The following is a 12,966-nucleotide window of genomic DNA, read 5'->3' as shown; positions in this document are numbered from 1 at the left end:
GGATTTATGAAAATGTACTAGTTTTAACCCAATGACTTGAACCAAGTTGTACATTTGTAGAAAACAGTTCATGTGAATTTCTTAAAGAACTACACAACAACAATTGCAGGACGTTTTGCATCATTCAGTTCTTTTAACTGTATGTGAATGTGAAATGATTTGCAGCAAAAATGAAGGTTTTGACTTTGGGCCCTCATCATCACCGATCTAGCGAGTTATCCGCAACATTGTGTTTGACCATTTTTGATCATTGTGTGTGGATATTTATATATTGTAGTCTGTCACATAAAGGGGAACAATTGGGCCATCTGTGACTGGAGGGGTGGCATTTATGATGACATTTGTGGGTGGGAATATGTGTCCTATGTGTGGGAGGGAGGGTGACAGCGTCATGGCTTGTTAACAAGGGATCTTTGTGATTGGGATGAGACTGGGCCTCCTAGAGGTACAAAGATCACAGCCAGTTGACTTGCCCACTACTGCCGAAGCAGTAACTCGTCTTGTAATTAAAGAAGAAGAGCAGTCAGTGAGAGTGTGAAAGAGACTTTTATGCCGCTGGGAAATCACCCTTGTTACACAGTGCGCATAATGCCCAAATATGCATAAGGTCACTTTTAAATTACTTTCCGGGGCTTTTTTGTAATCTCTAAACTTGGAGGCTATTTTGATGTTTTGCAGGCATTGAACAGCCATGTTAAATCTTCAGGGTTTGTTTTGTTTCCAAGTGTTGAAGAGTGAGGAGTAAGAATCAACTCGTGCAAATAGTCTCAGGCAAATGTGTTTGTGCTTGGAGTTGTAAAAAAGTGAAGCTTTGTTCAAATCTTGCACATCTGAGCTCACTGATCATCCATCAGTCGAGTTTAATTAGCTCTCAAATTGTTCAAACATGGATTAACATCTGATGGGTGTCACAGCTGCCTTACTTTGGTAAACAATCCTCCAAGACCTGCCAGATCCCGTTGGTTTGTTCTCTGGAGGCGTGTCAATGTTGGCCAGCATGTGTAACAAAACGCTAGCTGTTCATTTACAGTAGTTCTTATATTCCTTTACTTGGGTCATCTGCTGCTTCTCAAGATTTAGGATCACACTGATAAGATAATTGTGTTTTTGGGAATGTAATAAAACATTTCATGGAGTTAATTTCCTTTGCCCTGCTGAAACACATTAGTTCCACAGTCAGCCATGTTGGATCCTGAGCGCTTCAGGTCCCCTGCGGTCTGCTTTCCCATGCACATCTGACAAGCATTTCCTTCCTCTGCTTCCATCTGCCCATCCATCCATCTCCCTGCGCGGCTGCCAGTTGTTCCACAGGCACTGAGTTACTGAAACATGGTCCTCATGTAATCTGCAGGAACATGAGGTCACTTGGGAAATATATGTACACTGTGTTTTTGTTTCGGAGCAAGAAGCCAGCAGGGAACATCTGGGTGTATGTTGCGATGGTTTCCCATTTGTGCATGTCATACCAGGTTTCATATGAGGAGCTTTTTTCAGTCTTAATGGTTACTAGCAGTAACACCAGAGGAGAAGTTCCGAAAGTTGTGTTTAAAAAAAACAAAACAAAAAACCTGTGGTCAAAGAAGAAGTCGTGATTCAAGTACAACTCCCTAGCTTGAAGGGGAATCTTGCAATTTTCCGCAAAAGTCACTTTTGGTCATATTTTTTAAATCACTCATTATGACTTGACAGTAGTGCATGATAGATATGATCTGTGAAAAAAAATCTGTCTTCCTCTATACGTAATTTGATATACAAGACACCACTGTGCCCGAGGAAAAACAACCAGTCAGAGACAGAAGGGGTGACTTACGAGGTTTCTTGTATAACAAATTAGAAGCCAGAGACCGCTGATTTTTTTCACTGATCATATTTATCATGCAGTACTGTCATTATCACTGTTTTAACAAATACAGTACGACAAAAATATTTTTTTAAATTGCAAACTGTCCCTTTAAGTAAAAGTGCAAATGGTACAAACTATGAAATGTACTCAAGTACGATTATGTACAATACCGTTTTGATAACTTGGCACGACAGGAAAAAAAACAAAAACCTCTGCACACAAAATGGTTTCCCTCTTTTGTTGACATGAAAAGTGCTCATACTCAAAAGAATAAAAAATCACGAGACATAGGTTTGCTGCAAGCTAAATTCTGATCAGGACTGAACTGACAACATGTCCTGCAGGAGCAAAACAAAAATATAAAATAAAACAACGAAAATCATAAAATGTTAAATCAGGCTGTAGTGCCATCGACTTTAATGCTATCTAGTTGACGTTCCTCCATGTCGCTACTGTCGGAAAAAAGCAACAAGCCTATTTAGACAAAGTAAGGAGTAGAGTGTACAGTCTCTTGTCTGTTATTAAATGTCAGAAGTAAAAGTAACAAGTTACCAGAAAAATACTCAAGTAATGTACAGATACCTGAGAGTACAGTAACTTCCCATCAGTAAGTAACGCAAGTTGCTCTTTATATAAAGGCCAGGGGCAAGATGGCAAACCCAGACAAAGACATAAGAAAAGTGTGTAATGGTTATGAAGTGCTTAAGGTGGTCTTGTGTTGCACAATATTGCACAGACATGCAGGTCCCTGACCCTCTGAGCCTCTGAGGCAACAAGCAGTGGCCTGGACCACTTCCAGATGTGCATGGACATTAAACTTTCAGCACGCTCAAATGCAAGCTGTTGAAGAGGTAGTAAAACGTTCGTTCATTCAGATCATTTCAGACGGCAGCTGCAGGAGCAGTGCCGCCACCGCAGGAACCCAAGGCAGGATAGCAGGTGCTGCCAATTGGGAGCGGACCACCCTGCATGCCTTGCTCCAGATCCAATTGGACAATATCCCACACAGTCCCCATTCACAGAGATGTGAATGAGTGTGTGAAAACAAGGATCAATGCTTGTTTGAGCTCCGTTCCGCCACGCAGAAGTTGGTGTTCAATATTTGCTTCACTCTTCACTAATTAAAATGTCATGTCACGTTTGCCCTCAGTTTGTTTTCTTGTGTGAGTTATGGTTTCCCCCTCTGACTTAACACATGAAGCTCTTACATCACTTGGAAACAGCTGACCTCTGGGACCCCCTTATTGCACATTATTCATTTTTCAGTTATTTTCTCTCATGAATCTGCCACAAAGGATATTCCCCCTCCCCAATGCAAGTGTCTACTGGGCCAAAACCTTCCTCCCTTGTGATACCGACTTGTGAGAATTTGACTTTTTAAGTCTCAAGAAAGCTTTGGGAACTGTAGTATCAGCACTTTTCCAGTAATTTGGGCCAGTGCATTTGGTCCAGCACATGTTTGTGCAATAAAAAAAATAAATGACCAATGATGCAGTCAGGATTGAAACTGAAGGAAGAACAAACTTTATTTAATGCAGTTGTATGTTGGTGGTATCATAAGTTTGATGGTTACGTCCGAATTGAGGGGAATTTTCATGTTCTCCCCGTGCTTGTTTGTGTTTTCTTCGGGTACTCTGACTTCCCCTCATATTCCAAAAAACATCAATGTTAGGTTCATTGAAGACTGTAAATTGTCCTTAGGTGGAAATGTGAATAGTTGCTTGTTTCAATGTGATTGGCTGGCAACCAGTTCAGGGTGTAATCCTGACTCACGCCTAAAGTCAATTGGGATAGGCTCCAGTTTACCTGTGAACCCTAATGAGGATGAGCGTCATAGAAAATGGATGGATGGATTGATGGATGGATGGATATACATAGGATTGTTTTAATATTGAATCCACCTTTGCACATACTGTATTTACTATGCGAAATAGTTAAATTTTTTGTTCAATTTATGTTCAGAAGGACTTTGGTGGGTGGGAAAAGGCTTGTACTATATGTTAAAAGTTTAAATGTTAGCCCTGATTTTCTGCCAAATGGGGAAAAAAATCCATTTATCAAGATACATAAAGTAGTCACACTATTTGCTTTAGTAGGCCACATCTAATGATGTGCCGTGCCGGACTCTTGCCTGACTCTTGACTCTTTTGTTGTCGGTGCGAAATCTCTGCAATGTTCTAACTTTGTCTGTTTTCTGCTTCCCTGTAGAGCACAGCAGTTTGTCTCTACTCCAGCTAATTGGAGATCCGCCACCTGATGAGATAGGTCGGGTCATCGGGCCGAGCGGGACCCCGGCCTACATCTTCACTTCTGCCGGTGTGTCGGGCCAACCGGCTCTGGCCCACGTACCCAACCCATTCTACCGCCACTTTTCCCTCCTCTTTCACATCAAGCCGTCCACTTCGGCCGCCTCCGTCCTCTTCGCCGTCACCGATGGGCCCCAGAGGCTTATGTATGTGGCGGTCAAGCTCAGCGCCGTGCAGTGGGGCCGGCAGAGGGTGCGGTTTTTCTACACCGAGCCAGATTCTGAGGCGTCGTACGAGGCCGCCAGCTTCGATGTGACGAGCCTGGTGGGCAAATGGTCTCGATTCTCGCTGTCTGTCTTTGAGGAGCAAGTGACCTTCTACCAGGACTGTGATTCAGCGCCACGGGTGGTAAAGTTTGAGCGGTCCCCGGACCCCATGGAGCTTGATGCAGGGGCCGGGATCTTTGTCGCTCAGGCTGGGGGGGCCGACCTGGACAAGTTTCAGGTTAGCGGTCCAAATTTCACATGTTCATTGAATGTGTAATGGACACTGTTGCCACAGTTATCTTGAAAAAGTAACTTAGTTACTTTACTGATTACTTGATTTCAGAAGTACCTGTTAGAAAAAAGTAACTTTTTAGTTACTTTCAGCAGCTGCCAAGTGGCAGGAATATCACTTATCCACAGTACAAAAAAAGCACGAGCTTAACTGTACCCATTACTTGGTAATGTACACCACACAAGTTACAGAATGATGTCATCAACATGAGCCAATAACTGAAATATTAGTGGAGTTGAAGCCACATTAAATAAGCAACTTAGTGCAGACTTGACTTGCAAAATACAGTAAGTACATTAACTTGGAAACAAGCACACCATTCTCAGTACACTTCTCTAAAGACTATTAACAGATGGATGGATGGATGGATGCCGATTGTGGTCCATAAAGGCAACAACTGTGTGCGTGCGTTTGTGCGTGCCTGTATATTGGGCCTAGAGACACAACACACCATTGCTCCCACCATCATAATTTTGATGCGAAGAGCGAGAAAAGGTGACAAGATTATCCAGCTGTTTAACACGCAAAGATGTGGGTGATTGAAGGGGGAGAAGCGCTTAATTACGTGATGTCAGCCGTGCAGCGCATTAAACCAGCTCACAGTACAGACGACGTTGAAGTTGAAAGTTCTCACTTTTTATTGTAAATATTTAAGCTAAGTATTGTAAGCCAGTGAGCCAGTCCTTATTGTATGACGATTTATGACCGCACACTTCGGTATGAATAATTAACCCACAATGCATTGCACGCTTAACACACCGGTAAAGCTGTATTCTTAATGTGTAAATAAAAAGGTAACAACAATCAAATACAGTTTTTACTAAGGATATTAACAAAAATAGTGTGGCGACAGTGAAATTGTGCATTTCTTTGCACTTTTATGGTACTGTACCATCACTGTGCATTGTAGAATCAACAATCACCTCCCAATTGCTTCATTGGGTTTAATGAATAATGAGCGGTTTGCGTGATTGCTAAAATGTTTATGAACTGCTAGCCTGCTCTTTGTACGAGTCACCATCCATAAATTTGAACTTGGGGAGAGATCTATATGACTCAAAAATAACTATTGTTGTTATGAAGAAGTAACTGAAGTCTGACTACTTTCTTGGGAAAAGTAACGCATTACTTTGCTCGTTACTCAAAATGGCAGCATTTTGGAATAACGCGTGACCGGCATCACTGGTAATGGACCTGCAAAAGTCCGAATGGTGTTTGACCTCTAGGGTGGCTCAAATATTTCTTAACGTTCTTAAATATTACTTTGGGCCAATTAAAAAAAAAATACTCTAATTTGTTACATCTGAATTTATGAGCTTGTCTAAAATTAAATTTATGATTTTGTTCAATTCTTAAATTTTGATTCGATCGCAATCAATAATATCACCTTGCCTTAGTCATAAATGTATATTAACACAAAGTAAAAATAGAATTTATTCTAAAGACTGCAGTGAAGCGATAAGATGAAATATTTTTTAATTTTTTAACATAAAAACATCACATTCAAGCTATTAAGTACTAGCCAATACATGGCGGTCAGGTAATTCTAATTAACCTCAAATAAAGTATATATGATCTAGTTGGGCGGCACGGTGGACGACTGGTTAGAGCGTCAGCCTCACAGTTCTGAGGACCTTGGTTCAATCCTCGGTCCCGACTGTGTGGAGTTTGCATGTTCTCCCCGTGCCTGCGTGGGTTTTCTCCGGGCACTGCGGTTTCCTCCCACATCCCAAAAACATGCATTAATTGGAGACTCTAAATTGCCCGTAGGTGTGAATGTTAGTGCGAATGGTTGTTTGTTTGTATGTGCCCTGCGATTGGCTGGCAGCCAGTTCAGGGTGTAGCCCGCCTCTTGCCCGATGACAGCTGGGATAGGCTCCAGCACGCCCGCGACCCTAGTGAGGAGAAGCGGCTCAGAAAATGGATGGATGGTTGGATGTTTTTTCATTCCTTCTTTTTCACTTCTAACTTCTTTCTTCCTTTTTTCTTTCCTTGATCCCTTTCTTCCCTCCTGACATACCTTCACGTCCTTCTTTTTCCTTCCTTCCATTACTTTCTGTCTTGCTTCCCGAGACGGGATTCAAACACAGAACCTAGAACTGCGAGGCAGACGTGAGAACCGCTTGATTAGCTTACTGTCCCCATTTTCCTATGCTTTACATCACTGATTCCTTTTTAAATTCCTTTTTCCTTGATACCTTTGTTCCCTTCTGCCCTACCTAATTGTCTTTCTTTTCCCTTCCTTTCTTCCTCCTTTCTTTCTTCTGTCATCTTGCTTCTTTTTTTACTTTCTTTCTATGCTTCCTTCCAAAATACAAAAGCAGCCTATAAAGCATTTGTCCATCCTACCAGTAACTGTACATGAGAACAAAAAAGACATTTACCCACTTGAAACAAAGAAATGTCGCCATACGGGATTCCACGATGGACCTAGTATGACATCACATGGTCATGTCACACAAAAACCTTTGGTTTGAACGTAAAAATGCTGTTGCATTTAATTCGGTTCGAAGGGAGACACATTTGCTTTGCTTTTTATTATTTTTATAAAACTAATGTAAAATGCACTTCAGATGAATGGCACAATTGTTTCACTTTTCTCTCTATCAATCTATCTATCTATCAAAGAGTGAGAGTTACTTCTTCCCAATAAATCCTGAGTAGTGTTATATTATCATTAATTATTGCCTACACGTGGGCTCATACAGTATATTTGTCTGTCTTTAGGGTGAAATTGCTGAGCTGAGGCTTGTGGGAAACTCTCGGGCTGCCGAGCGCTTATGTGACGACATCGACGACGACTCCGACGCTGTGAGTATTTGTGCGTTTCCCCCAGGTGAGACTTGACGTCTGAATGCTCAAATGCTACCTGCCTGTCTCTCAGGCCTCTGGCGACTTTGGCAGCGGTGAAGGCGTCAGGAGGCAGACGGGAGGCAAAGTAAAGGTCAGCCATTTGGTGAACAATATTGTTGTTTGCTCTACCTATTGTTATTTGATGTGCCGTAAGTAGTCAAGTAGAAGAATTGATCCGTTTTGAATGCATTATATTCCACCCCCAGACCACACCTGCATCTTTCAGGCCAGTGCCCGAGCCCCCATTGATAGCCTCAAAAGGAGGCAGACTTAAAGAAACAGGTAACTTGAGCTTGGTTGTTATTGCAGAAGAGATGAATGGTGAAATGGCTCCCTCTGTTGAGATGCTTGCACTGCTTCCATTGTTTAATAAGTGAGTTCTTTGGAGGAATTGCTCAATTATATGACAATTGTTTTTCACGGTATTGTTACCTTATTGAAAGGGGGTTAATTATTGATAATATAACACTATTGAGGATTCAGTGGGAAGATGTGAATAGATAGATAGATATATAGATAGATAGACAGACAGACAAAAACAACAGAGAAAAAAAACAGCAGATTAAGATGTTGCATGTTGGTATGTGGTAAGTAATTAACGTTGTCCAATTATGCCATGGTAATATTTGTATTACAGTAAATGTGTGTGAAAAGTTGGAAGTATAATAATATGGACAATGATATATGATACAATGATAAATTACAATACACCTAATATGTACAGTGTATGCACTATGCAACTGTTGATTTGCACAATATGTACGCATAATATTACACATTGTCACTCGTCTTTCAGGTTTAAGTGGTGCTAAAGGAGAGAAAGGTGACAGAGGAGAGAAGGGCACCCTGGGGGACAGAGGCCATGCGGGGCCAAAGGGAGACCCTGGTTCAGGCTTTTCCTCACAAGCTGGAGGTGTTGGCCAAAAGGTGGAATATCACCGTATGCATGTTCGTTATCTGATAGACATTTCCACTGATATAACTACATCAAACAATGTGTCTTTTTAGGGAGAAAAGGGAGATAAGGTCTGTGAAATTTGTCCGATGTTCCCTATATTCAACATTTTTTTTTAAAATGGAAGCATAAGAAAAGTGACATAAACATGCTTCTATGAACTCATGATCACCAGGGTAGTACAGCGTTTGGAAGTAAGGGAGAGCGTGGCGCACAGGGCCTCCCGGGTCCCCCCGGGCCTCCTGGAGCTGCAGCCGAGGTAGTCCGGATTGGGGATGGCTCTTTAAAGCAGCAGGTGGCTGGACCCCTTGGAACTCCGGGCCGAGATGGATTGCCTGGTCCACCAGGAGCTGATGGATTGCCTGTAAGAGAATTTCAGAAATATGATGAATTTCAGCTTTTATTTCTTTATAAATGCAACTCATTGATTGTGAATGCTGTTCTAGGGGGATCCAGGAGAGGATGGGAAAACTGTAAGTGTGTACACTATGTTTTAATAGACACACTGTATGCACAAAAACTTTGACAGAGTAAATTGTGTTTCATGCGTCTCTTTTAAGGGTCCCGCGGGGCCGCAAGGATTCCCAGGAACTCCTGGAAGTCCTGGTCCCAAAGGAGAAGAGGTTCAATTATGTTTGAATTATGATAGAACTTTTCTTTGAAATTGTATCAAACAACATTGATTTTTTGATCTCTGAACTTCAGGGTGAGCGGGGCGAAGGTCAACCTGGACCCAGAGGTCCCCCAGGGCTTCCAGGACCTCCTGGACCAGGAACTGGAAATCGACCAGTATGTCACATCCTCTTACTCACTATATCAGTGTTTCCCAACCTTTATTGTAACAATTCTCACTGTAAATCACCAAACAAAAATCTCACAAAAGTGGATACTCAGGTTAATTATGTACCTTCTGCCATCTAGTAGAAGAGGATTTCATTCTTCTGCCTGTCACAATATGTCACTGGCATCGAGAGTTGAACAAAGATACAATAATTTCTCGCGCCACACCAAAACAGCTCTCAGAGCACACAAATGTTTCATGGCACAGTGGTTATTTGGGAGTCACTGCACTATTACACAGTTTTGCTGTATTTAATTGTTTTCTACCACAGACATTTGTTGACATGGAGGGCTCAGGAGTCCCAGAATGGGAGAAGATCCGGGTATGCAGAAACATTGTCAAACTCGGGGTGCACTCACACTAGCCAATTTGTACTATGCTTGGCCACAGTTGACACCTAAAATCTGGTTCTTTTGACTAGTATCCGTTGGAAGAAGTGGGCCTGGGCATGTCACGATTGCTCATGCACAAAGGGGAGGAGGTGGGAGATTACGAGGGGACGGTAACCTTCCCGAAGCACAGTACAATAAAACTGGACTAGTGGGACTGCACCCTAAATCATAGGATATGGAAGGATTTTGGAATTGATCATCATTGTGGTTTGTTATTCAGGGTCTTGTTGGTCCTCCAGGGCCCCCAGGCCCTCCGGGCCTTCCTGGGGTCCCTGGTACATCAGTTGCACTTGGATCCAATGATCTAGTTGCCTTTGGACCACCTGGAAGGGATGGGGTCCCAGGTCCACCTGTGTGTATCTACCTGTGCTTTGGTTTGAAAACTATCATTCAGAATCAGTTTAGGTTAACATGGCAGGGTAGTGATGTTGAGCTGTACTTTTTCCAGCTGTTTGATTCCGTATACTGTTTCAGGGTTCTCCTGGGGATCGTGGTCTACCAGGTCAACCTGGGCTCAGAGGAGAAAAGGTTCTATAAGAATAGCAAGCATGTGGTCATTTTCTGTATCATAATATAAACCTATTCCATTTTATCTCCAAAGGGCGACAATGGTGAGCTCAACTCTCAGGGAAGAGCTGGCGAGAAGGTGGGTTATGTAAACCTGCAGCCCTTTGAAAAAAATCAATAAAGGAATTCCTTTTTGGAAAGTTTATCCTTTGCTAATACTAGTGTCTCTCTGGTTGTTGTGGTTTACTCTCTTTTTCCCATGTTGGTAATTCCATCATGGGACGAATAAATCCATATTTATCGATCTATACTGCACTCAAAACGTTAGGCATATTGGGCTTTCAGGTGATGAACCTAAAATGCACTTTAACCTTTACATTTTAAACGAATTTGATCTTCTCCAAAGTCCAACTGTTAATTTTTTTAGTAGTTTTTGCACCACTTTCTGTTCCTGTTGGTCACAGCAGGGGTTTGATCCAGGAAATGACAAATAAATTGCCCGGTTCAATTCCAATTGATATTGAAACAGTGCTCTTCATTATGCGGTTCACATTTTGACATCATGAGACCAAGACGACACCTGAAGTGACCACTGAGCTGAGAGTGTCACAGAGTGTTATCAGTGGGTTGCATCATAGATACAGAGAGACTGGAAGAGTCACAGAAGGGCATGAAGATGGACATCCTTGGAAATGTAGTGGTTGAGTCATGGATCAAACACCTCTTGTGAATTTTGCCATTCAGCAATTTTTGCCAAAAGTACTGAAACAATGAACGGCTGGTCATCAAAAGTTTAGAGAAGGTCAAATAAAGTTTACCAGTAAAAGTTATAGTGCATTTTAGGTTCATCCTGAAATCTCACCCCAAAGCCGGAAAGCCTTAAATTTTTGTGAGTGAACATGTCTAACAGGATGTGAGTAACACTTGTTGTTTACCCAAGGGTTCTCGTGGTAACCCAGGACTGCCGGGAACACCAGGACAGACTGGGCTAGCAGGGCTTCCAGGTCCCATGGGCCCAGTTGGACCCCCAGGGCAACCAGGGCCACCTGGGCCGCCATACCCCTTTGGCTCTGTGAGTATAGAGTCAACATTCTCATTTTGTTACTTAGATACGCCAACATGAGGTAACTTCATGCAGTCTTATTTGAGAAACACAAGTAAAAAGTGACTAATAAATTTAAGAGTGCACTCAACAAGGCAATTCATGCACATGTACAGGCTGACCAGGAAGACTTTGAGGGAAATGGTGGATCACGGAGACTCAGTGGCCCACCAGGACCACAGGTACTGAATCATGCCTAAGCCTTCAGTCGCCTCCCTCAAAAACACCATCAATAAATGTTCATTGTAACATGTTTTCCAGGGTCCTCCAGGTAATTTAGGTCTACCGGTAAGTCGTTTTGTCATCTCTTTTTCTCTCTTGAGTCAATAATAAAGTTGTTTTAGGAATTTTCTTAATGAGTTCTACAATTCCAACTTCAGTCGTCTGATGGATTTTCAGGGCAGACCAGGTTTACCAGGAACCAATGGCAACAAAGGAGCAGAGGGAACAAGAGGTCCACCTGGAATTCCAGGTCTGGATGGATTTCCAGGACACCTAGTAAGTTGTCAGATGAATTCCATATTTTTGTTCAGATGCTTTAGTCTACATGAGTAAAAATCCACCAAAACAAAAAACTGAGTGAAATCAACAAATATCTGGCTGTTTTTTTTTTTTTTTTTAATTCAGGGGCAGAAGGGAGATAGAGGAGACAAGGGGGAACAAGTAAGTCAATGATATACTGTACTTTTCAACAATCACATAGAGATGTAAAAGTGGCATATGTTGGTTCACATCACAGGGTCTGCCAGGGCGCGACGGTGGGCCAGCTGGTCCTCCAGGGCCTCCGGGACCTCCAGGACGAATCATTTATCGGAATGGGGATGTGAGTCAGTTCAAAGTGTAATCGTATGACAACACATCATTAACCCTCTTGTATCGCTTAACCCCGTTACTAACCACCACACCTTTGCTTCATTGTGTTTTCACCTTCATACTCACTAACCCAAACATGTCTTGCTGTAGTCTGACAACCTTTATTGGAGTGAAGGGTTGCAGGTGAGTGGATGCAGCCATTGTCCAAGAAACAACGTTGCAAGGTCAACAGGCATTCACACCTTTTTCTTTCTGTCTCTGTCAGACGGGAGCAGGAATTCCAGGCCAAGCTGGATTCCCTGTGAGTTAACCTGCAATCACACCAGACTATATCAGATGTACGAAAACAGAGGTGAGTCCATATGACATGTGTTGTGATTTATTTTAGGGGCCCATCGGACCGAAAGGGGAAAAGGGGGACACAGCTCTGCCAGGATTTGCCCCTAAGGTAAGAAAATCCATCAATTCATAAATTAGGGCTATTCAGCTTTTGGGTACAATTTTGGGATGGACTTAAATGCTCTATTTACCTTTACAGGGGAACTGAATTTGATCTTCTCTAAACCTTTGAATGCACATCCAACTGTTTGTTTCAGTACATTTTTTCCAGAACTTGCTGCTCTTTAACAAGGACAAGAACGGCAAAATTAACAAATCAATAAAAATGGACGTTCACTTTGCCTTTCGGTGACTCTCGTTGCGGTTTTGAAAATCGTTGATGACATTTTGTGATATGCTAAGCTCAGTGGCCACTTTCTGTATGAGGCCTTTTACTGTTGATCAATTGTTAGGTGTTGTCTTGGTCTTATCATGTCAAAATGTGAATAGCATGATGAAGAGGAGTGTTTAAATTCCA

At 42.3% G+C, this 12,966-nt stretch overlaps 1 protein-coding gene across 4 annotated transcripts in view; it reads left to right on the top strand.

The window, feature by feature from the left end:
* Nucleotides 1-12,966, top strand: part of LOC133402783 (collagen alpha-1(XVIII) chain-like) — a 31,943-nt gene that overhangs the window by 10,603 nt on the left and 8,374 nt on the right. For 2 of the 4 annotated variants that reach the window (XM_061676938.1, XM_061676909.1), the window contains exons 2-24: nucleotides 4,052-4,593; nucleotides 7,375-7,458; nucleotides 7,532-7,591; nucleotides 7,707-7,782; nucleotides 8,297-8,427; nucleotides 8,509-8,526; nucleotides 8,631-8,819; nucleotides 8,902-8,928; nucleotides 9,016-9,078; nucleotides 9,161-9,244; nucleotides 9,568-9,618; nucleotides 9,909-10,040; nucleotides 10,163-10,216; nucleotides 10,290-10,334; nucleotides 11,136-11,267; nucleotides 11,414-11,479; nucleotides 11,559-11,585; nucleotides 11,697-11,795; nucleotides 11,925-11,960; nucleotides 12,037-12,120; nucleotides 12,261-12,293; nucleotides 12,376-12,411; nucleotides 12,499-12,558. In XM_061676938.1, coding sequence (XP_061532922.1) covers nucleotides 4,052-4,593; nucleotides 7,375-7,458; nucleotides 7,532-7,591; nucleotides 7,707-7,782; nucleotides 8,297-8,427; nucleotides 8,509-8,526; nucleotides 8,631-8,819; nucleotides 8,902-8,928; nucleotides 9,016-9,078; nucleotides 9,161-9,244; nucleotides 9,568-9,618; nucleotides 9,909-10,040; nucleotides 10,163-10,216; nucleotides 10,290-10,334; nucleotides 11,136-11,267; nucleotides 11,414-11,479; nucleotides 11,559-11,585; nucleotides 11,697-11,795; nucleotides 11,925-11,960; nucleotides 12,037-12,120; nucleotides 12,261-12,293; nucleotides 12,376-12,411; nucleotides 12,499-12,558 — 2,129 coding nt within the window. The remainder of the gene's footprint in view (nucleotides 1-4,051; nucleotides 4,594-7,374; nucleotides 7,459-7,531; nucleotides 7,592-7,706; nucleotides 7,783-8,296; nucleotides 8,428-8,508; nucleotides 8,527-8,630; nucleotides 8,820-8,901; nucleotides 8,929-9,015; nucleotides 9,079-9,160; nucleotides 9,245-9,567; nucleotides 9,619-9,908; nucleotides 10,041-10,162; nucleotides 10,217-10,289; nucleotides 10,335-11,135; nucleotides 11,268-11,413; nucleotides 11,480-11,558; nucleotides 11,586-11,696; nucleotides 11,796-11,924; nucleotides 11,961-12,036; nucleotides 12,121-12,260; nucleotides 12,294-12,375; nucleotides 12,412-12,498; nucleotides 12,559-12,966) is intronic. The other 2 variants (XM_061676928.1, XM_061676918.1) reach the window with 2 other exon arrangements.

This window comes from Phycodurus eques, chromosome 1 (assembly GCF_024500275.1).
Source record: "Phycodurus eques isolate BA_2022a chromosome 1, UOR_Pequ_1.1, whole genome shotgun sequence".
Classification (NCBI taxonomy): Eukaryota; Metazoa; Chordata; class Actinopteri; order Syngnathiformes; family Syngnathidae; genus Phycodurus; species Phycodurus eques.
This window is presented reverse-complemented; position numbering and strand designations above follow the sequence as displayed.